The 8278-nt window shown below is 43.3% G+C and overlaps 1 protein-coding gene across 1 annotated transcript in view; it reads right to left on the minus strand.

Annotated features, from left to right (window-relative positions):
• Nucleotides 1-520: 520 nt before the first annotated feature.
• The window catches only part of LOC101850932 (rho GTPase-activating protein 7), a gene marked incomplete at its 5' end in the record, with an annotated part of 23720 nt that continues 15962 nt past the window's right edge, over nt 521-8278 (minus strand). The window contains 6 exon segments of the mRNA XM_013090733.2: nt 521-1259; nt 2766-2942; nt 4851-4976; nt 5604-5767; nt 6154-6294; nt 8053-8247. Of these exon segments, the coding sequence (XP_012946187.1) occupies nt 1142-1259; nt 2766-2942; nt 4851-4976; nt 5604-5767; nt 6154-6294; nt 8053-8247 (921 nt within the window).

Here is an 8278-nt window from a genome sequence, read left to right on the forward strand (position 1 = left end):
AGTATACCGAGGAACATGTATAATGTTCTGGTTTGGCTTCAAGACTCACCCTTTAGCCACGATAACTGTGCTCGTCTTCAGATAGATCTAGTTGCAAAGAAACTGACTTCTAGATCCTTTGCTATTATCAGCTCAGAATTCAATATTTTCTGCCACTGCCAAGAACAAATCAAATTCTACGTACATTGCCATTAACGCTTGGTTTTGCTGTTGTTAGGATAAATAACATGTTCATCTGGCAGTGATACAGGGCTACAGACGCGGCCTACATTACGTCTGCATACATGGTAAGCAAACAGTTGGGAGTTCCACTGTCATTGTTAAGCGCGTTCTCTACAATTATTATAAACATTGTTACATTGGGGGGGAGTTGTTGAGTGATGAAAGCTTAGCATTTAGCATTTCGCCAGCTTATGTGCGACTCCGTCATATGCCATTTTTGGAAAAGTGACGTACGGCCAGGTCTCACACTGAGAAGCTACATATGATTTCAGAAACAAAACAAAAACCAACATGAACATTGCAGAAGTTGTTGTGGTAATGGCACTTTGTTTTAGAAAAGAGTGATGGTCTTGACTGGTCAGCGGGTCTCGACTGGTCAGCGGGCCACAGGGTCGGGTTGTTGTTCTGCACGTGGAAGGAGAGAAGATCTGTCTTTCTCTACAACACAACAACAAGTCACATGCTCAGAGCACCAGTGCTTGGAGAGCCTTCTTCCCACACCACAGCCATGGGGCTACTCAAACATTCTTGTGAATATCCTCCAGCTGCGAGTACAAATGTATCATGGTGAATATACTCCAGCTGCGAATATACACTGGTGGTGAATATTCTCGAGCTGGCTCCGGCCTAGTATCACGGTGTCCGCGCGGAGATCGCGGAATGATGTACTCTACTCTGTCCTCGTCTCTCTCTCTCTGAATAGGCTTCTCACTCAGAAGGTTCCTCACTCTCCACCACCATCACTGTTAGGGCCCATCCAACACTCACTGGGCAGGGTGGCAGACACCACAGGAAATAAACTTGTTTGTAGTTGATGTGGTTCAAACAGGAGCCTCATAATATGTGGTTTTGACACCGGCCTTCAGGCCCAGGCTGGGAGAGTTCCTTTAGCGACCAGTGGCTACTGATGACGAGGTCTTTAGACTTTAGTCTCGGGCCCGCTAGTAGCTTCCTGTTTGAAGGACTCGCGAAGTCTATCCAGGAAGTTGGCAGAGATGTGGCCAAAGATCTTGCTGTACCACTCTGGTGTTCTTCCCCTGTGAAAGAAAAGGTCACACAAATATAAGATAAGATAAGATAAGATAAGATATGATACTTTATTGTCCCAGTGGTAAAGTTTTTCTTGGCTCTACAGGAACGGTAAAAAACAGAAGACTCAAAATCACGCATTCATCAACTTGCGCCTGCGGTCTCATTTTTTGTTTTTTTCTTCTTTATCTTCGTCAGATTTCCCTCGAACTATGGATCCCTCGAACTACTGAGGCTGGTCCCAATGACATCGATCTATCCGTGTTATACTGTATTTTGCTAGACAATTCAATAGCTGAGGATAAACTGTTCCTTTCAGCTCTGTACTGTTACTTCAGCTGGGAAATTGCAACATGTGCAATTTTTATTTAGCAGGAGAACTATCATAAATAAGTACCAAATGATTTGGTCTCCAAGGAAAACTGTTTTAACATCTAGAAGAGGTTGTGTCTAACTAGAATATTACAGAAAGAAACCATGTTTCTGAGACAACTACTGTGCTGCCTGAGTTTAGTTTTTAGTTTTAGAAAGAGTTTTACAGAACTCGCAATGTAAGTAGGCCACGCAAGTGGTGAATATCAGAGCTGGAGAGTGCCGTACTATGGGGAAAGAGGAGGAGAGATAAGGATAACAGATGTTTGATAGTAGAGAAGAAGGAGAGATAAGGATAACAGATGTTTGATAGTAGAGAAGGGGCAAACCATACCAACACACCTACCAACCACCCACAGGTACCCGCTAGAGCAGAAATCGCAGTCAATGATGGGTAAGTTGTACTACACTCCACCCACCAGCTGACCTGCTGTTTGTCTGTTCTTTTGTCTATGCGTATATAGTTTAGTTTGGTAAGAGTTTTACGGCGCTCTCAACTACACAAGATCATATTGAGAGTGTGCATCTATGTGTGGGTTTTTTTAAAAGTGTTTTTTTTTCGAGGGGTAAGTGTTTTATGGCGCTCGCAACTGCATAAGGTCATATGAGCGCACAGGACACATTAAACTTTTTCAGTTGATAGGAAATTTTGAAATTTGCCCGGGTGGCGGCCGAAGCCTACTCTTATCGATTTAAGACCACCAAGGGATCTTTAATGTGCACAGCAAGGACACGGGCCCTTCGAGATTTTCCTCCCTTGTCCGAGAAGGCTAGGTGTAGATCTTTCCTACCAGAAGATCAGGGGTGTGACTGAAAGACAGCAGTAAGAAGGAGCCTAGGAGTTGCAGTAGAAAGGCTGCAGGAAGAATCAGGAGCCCAGAGGAGGGGGAAAAAGGAGGTGAGAGGGAGGGAGCAGAAAGAGGAGACGAAAGCAGACGACAGAACATTGCCAGAGAGCAGAAGGAAAGGAGGTGAAAGAAAACAATTTTTAGAGAAGAAAATTTTTTGTTCGCTACCCGGATTCGAACCCCGGACCTTTGAATGAGAAGCCAACACCTAAACCTCTAGGCCACGAGAGCCAATGTATTTGTGTGTAAACATTGTGGGGATACATTCCGACTCCACTCCACCCGCCAGCTCACCTGGAGTCCACCCGCGTGATGTAGGTCAACCGTGACCGGCCCGACCCGCAGGGTTCCATGAGGAAGTAGGAGCCCAGGTCGACCGCCCGCACCCCCTGTACCTCCATGGCGTCGGCGTGCTCCACGGACATTGTGATCAGAGCACACGCCCCCTTGGTCAGGTCACTACGCCAGTATCTGGGGAAGGGGAAAGAAACATTTTTTTTTTAAATTTCTTTTTAACTCTTTATCTCCGGCCAGCCATTCCCAGCAGCTGACGATTGGAACCACTCTGCCGGTGAGTCACTGACAGAGGCTCGGTCGCATTCCTTTACGATGACTTTTTCTACATCAAATTACTTTTTGACAATTGGCGGAAACAGGTGTTTTTTATAGGGAGTTCATTCATTAGATGAAAAACCATCAAAATGGGTTGACTAGTTTTGATCTTATGACCCATTTAGTGGCGTTTTTGTCATTTTAAGCTTTGGTACCAAAAAAGGGACCCGCCATAGTGGGTTTACCTCCCACGGAGATAAGGAGTTAAATATAGTATATCATGGATAGGTCGAACACAGAAGAATCGAAATCACGCATTCGTCAAACTTTTCCTGTGGTCCTGTTGTGGTTTTTTTCCGCTTTATCTTCGAAAGACATTACTCGAAATACAGATCCCTCCAACTACTGAGACCCGTCCCAACGAATTTGAGCTATCCGTGTGTTATACATTGATGTTTTTGTGTCCCTCATTGACACAGTCTAGATTGTTCAGGAGGCGAGACTCCAACCCTGCTTGTTCGGGCTAACTGGGGCCGAGAGGGATACAACATCCCAGCAGACAGACCCGGGCTGAGAGGGATACAACATCCCTGCAGACAGACCCGGGCTGAGAGGGATACAACATCCCAGCAGACAGACCCGGGCTGAGAGGGATACAACATCCCAGCAGACAGACTGAGATACTCAATAAAAACTTTTCCTCACTCAGGAAATGAACTTGGGTCTTCTGTGTGAGATAACAAGGTGTCTAAGCACTACACTAGAGACGCTGGTGTATCGGGCCAGAACGTAATCACAATGTCAAGCTTTCATACTACTTAACCCTATCCATACATTGTGTTTTACTATCGTATCCATACGACGGGGGGAACTCTGTGCCATCACTTTCCAAAGAGGAAATTTACTCGTTAATTCGATCCGTACGCTTGGTGTAGCAGTCTGTCAAAATGATTTTTGGAGAAATACTGAAAGTTTCAAAGGGATCTTCGTACTAGAAGTACTCTAAAAAAATGACCCCAGGGAGTGCAGATAGGGTTAAGGGTTGTTTTAAATAAAGACAAACAAGTCAAGGTGATAATGATGACGATAATAGTATTCATTATAATAGTAGTAACAATGATATTAAAAGTTAATATGGGTTTATCAACCCTCTCAGTATTGTGAGACTATACAAGAGGTGGCAATGCCAATATGAGAGGCAGCGGGGTGAAATCAGGCGTTCGTCAAAATAATCAAAATCAAGGAACTACTTTTTTGCTGAAGGTTTGGAAATTCTTATCCAATTTTTGTTTTTTGGCTCAACACCTTTCCAGCCAATGAAAGAACACATTTCTGTGCGAATTTTTACTGAAAACATTGATTTAAGGTATTAAAGGTAGAAAATGTGTAAATTTTCCATTTCCGCAGACTCTTAAGCTAAGGAAATAACTCAACTTTGGCAGTTATTTTCTCGCTATCTTTACCTCTGAAACCAACAACCCCTACCTCCTTCAAAAGCCAATATCTTGACTTGCATCCAAGATAAATGGATATCATTGTCATCAAAAGCAAGGCAAATGGACAGCCTATTAGATGATACAAGTACCAATAACTCGATATGCCCAAAGATAGACAAGTGCCTGATCTGACCGCGTCGTGACACATATTATAATACAATAATATAACAACATAAATGATAGGAAAGGAAATGTAACAGTTGTGTTAATTGTAAAGAAGGACTTTTTTTTTTTTAGTGCCACACTGTTTTGTATTTTTAAAACTCAAACAAACAAAAAAACAAAACAATCAAGGACAAAATCAAAGTAAAGAAGTTTGGTCCAGTCTCACCTGAGCACACAGTAGTGCCGCGAGGGGTGTGGTGCCATGCTGTTGAGGACGTACTGGAAGATGTCCGAGTGAGGGTCCATTCTTTCCACCACTGACCAGCTCAACAAGTCCTCGTCCCACGCATGCCTGGACACACAAACAAGACACAATAACGAACACAATAACGAACGAAATATGAACACAATAATGAACAGAATCATCAATTAGAGCAAATAATTTTAATACTGGACGCATTTTTTTTCCTAATAATTTGCAAGAGTAGTTATTTGATTTGTTAGAAACAGGTGATTCAAAGTGTTCTGAACAGTGAAAAGGAAGAACCCATTGTTGGCTAATTAAGCCAAGAAAGCAACATTTAAAAAAAATGTGTTTTTTTTCGAGAGAGAGAGAGAGAGAGAGGGAGAGAGGGAGAGAGAGAGGGGGAGAGAGAGAGAGAGAGAGAGAGAGAGAGAGGGAGAGAGAGAGAGAGAGAGAGAGAGAGAGGGAGAGAGGGAGAGAGGGAGAGAGGGAGAGAGAGAGAGAGAGAGAGAGAGAGAGAGAGAGAGAGAGAGAGAGAGAAAGTGCTCCATTCTTTTAATAGCAGTACCCACATTGTGCATCTCCTCTTTGGGGGGGGGGGGGGGGGGGTTCAACATGTAGAATTTGAATTTTGACAAATTATTTCTTGAGCTAATGCAACCGATACTGCAGATAGAGAGACTGCAAGTTTACAATAAAAGTGGGATGAAAGAAGAGTAGGCCGCTAGTGTGTACCTTTCGTGCATGATCCTCCTCAAAACCTCAATGGGAGGGGCTTCAATGTCGACCACCAGCTTCCATTCCTTGAGGGGGCAGTCATCCAGAGGTTTGCGATGACTCACTTCAATATCAGCAATGGGAGAGCACTGCATCCAGCCCTTGTTCTTGTCGTGGGCCTCCTGAGAATGATAAAGTTCAGCTTTAGCAACGCATGTTCGCTATTTAAACACTAATTTAAAAACAATATGCCCAATTAGCTTTGCATGCATAAAGGGCAAGCAATAGCAAACAGATTTTCAGGTCCTGAAATTTGTCTTATAGTGTATGTATATTCTAGGTATTAACAAACTACATATTACAAAATTGGTTTTATACAGTATACAAACTACATATTACAAAATTGGTTTTATACAGTATACAAACTACATATTACAAAATTGGTTTTATACAGTATCATGTATATTCTAGGTATTTACAACACGCAAACTTTGTGCATAACAAAAAGATTTCTTTGTTTCCCTAATTTCTCTCTCTGCAGCTTGACTGATGCTTGACCAGTGCTGACCTTGAGCACCATCTGAATCCTCTCCTGGCCAAAAGCTCTCACTTCCGAGGCGGGGTCGTCCCCACACAAGTCTTGCAGCGGTGCGGGCTCCATGTGTGCCAGTGAGTGGACTTGTAGTTGGCGGAACAGGTTGAAAGGGACCTGGTAGAAAGCGCAGTGCAGACCAGGATATAATAATCATAATAATAACAATAATATTATTAAAGATGACATTCATTAATAATAATCATGATCATCAACATCATCATCATCATCATCATCATCATCAAGGTAACTTCTTTAGCGCCCACTCCCAGGAGGCGTTAAGTGCTCCTCAGTAAAATATAAAGTAGATCTAAATTAACGGACCCATTCAGGGAGCAACAATTTATTCAAATACATTTATTAAAGGTGATAGTGACAAAAAGAGTTCTTACATCATGGAGGCTGTAATAAGTTGGGTTTTTTTAAGCTTCACGAAGAGTTTTACAGCCCTTGCTACACACATTTTAACAGTTCATGTAAGCGCCAAAGATTAGAGGTGTCACGAGAGGGTAACATACGCAGAAAACAAGGGGGAGGGGTAATTGTCACCATTTTTATACCAGCAAAATTTCAATTATGGAACATCACAAATGAGCTCTATTTTCTTTTCACATTCTATTTTCCTAACCTTTATAGGTTTATGACCTTTATGTGCTTGCTTTCCATATTTTGAAACCACGCAATTGTGGCGGACACCACGGCTATATGTTAGAGGTGCGGAGAGGGCTAAAACCCACTTATTCTTCTATAAGGTGAAACTTGTTATGGATTTGTTTCAATCCCACTTGAATAAATATTTTATTTCGTCTGAACAAACTTAGACAGAAACATCTTAGCAATGAAGGGTTAAAAAAATAATAAAGAGCGTCACAGGCTGTAGTAATAATAAATAAATAGCCTTTGTATAGCGCATATCCCCGCTCAACAGCATGCTCTCTGCGCTTTACACTATATTAATACCCCAGCACTCAATAGAACACTCAGAAACATTCTCAGCTTCCTGGGAAGCATACAGTGCCAGCAGATGATTAAGTATTCAAACACTAACAAACTGACAAGATCTTTCACTGTCTATAGCTGGGTACCCATTCCCACATGGGCGAAGTGAGGAAAATTCATGTAAAGTGCCTTTCCCAAGGACACAACGTCAGACTCCTGACGGGATTCGAACCCATGACCTTATGGTTGCGAGTCTGACAGCCTAACCACTAAGCAGGAATCACAGTGAAATTTTTCGCTAACCCCTGCGGTCGACCCGATAGACTTCCATAAATATTGTGCACCCCCCCCCCCCTCCTTTCCCCATCAGTTAAAAAGATGCCAAATAAACCCAAATATCTTTCGTATGACCTTGTGAATAAAGAACTATCTTCAAAAGGCGTTCCTCACTCGCAAACCAAAGACGGAAGATTGCAAGAAGAGGCGAAAGGTAGTTCCGGTTCTCCTCCAATCAAAGGAGGGTGTATGTTTTCTATACTGTTCATGATTTTCTTTTTTGTCGAGCCGTCTCACTCACATCCGGTCTATGATAGGCCGAGTTAAGTCAGATCCGTGGATCGCAGAGCGGTTTTGGGCCGATCTCAGGCTACTCAAGTCCTGCCTGGGCCTGACTTCAGGTTATGACAGCGGAGCCGATTTTGGGAAGTTCTTGCAACTGCGGAAAATCGAGGACCTGCGGAAAACTATGATCGCTGACGATGCCATCGATTTAGTTTGTGTGTACTCACAGTGAAGGCTATCGGTGTAGTTTGTACTCACAGTGAAGGCTATCGGTGTAGTTGATACTCACAGTGAAGGCTATCGGTGTAGTTTGTACTCACAGTGAAGGCTATCGGAGTACTCACAGTGAAGGCTATCGATGTAGTTGGTACTCACAGTGAAGAGTTTCTTGCTGTCCTGGATCATCATGGTGAGACACTCATGCGCCGCCTTCTGCTCCAAGATCTCCCGAGGGTCTGGCATGCCAGGCGAGTTCTTGCGGTTCCGCTTGGGGCTGTGAGTGGCCGCCTGGCGAGAGCCCAGCATGAACACGGTGGGTGTGAAGCAGACGGCCAGGTTGCTGGCGTTCATCTGGGCACAGGGAGAAATAGAGATATAGATA

The sequence above is a fragment of the Aplysia californica genome, unplaced genomic scaffold (genome assembly GCF_000002075.1).
Source record: "Aplysia californica isolate F4 #8 unplaced genomic scaffold, AplCal3.0 scaffold01449, whole genome shotgun sequence".
Taxonomy (NCBI): domain Eukaryota; kingdom Metazoa; phylum Mollusca; class Gastropoda; order Aplysiida; family Aplysiidae; genus Aplysia; species Aplysia californica.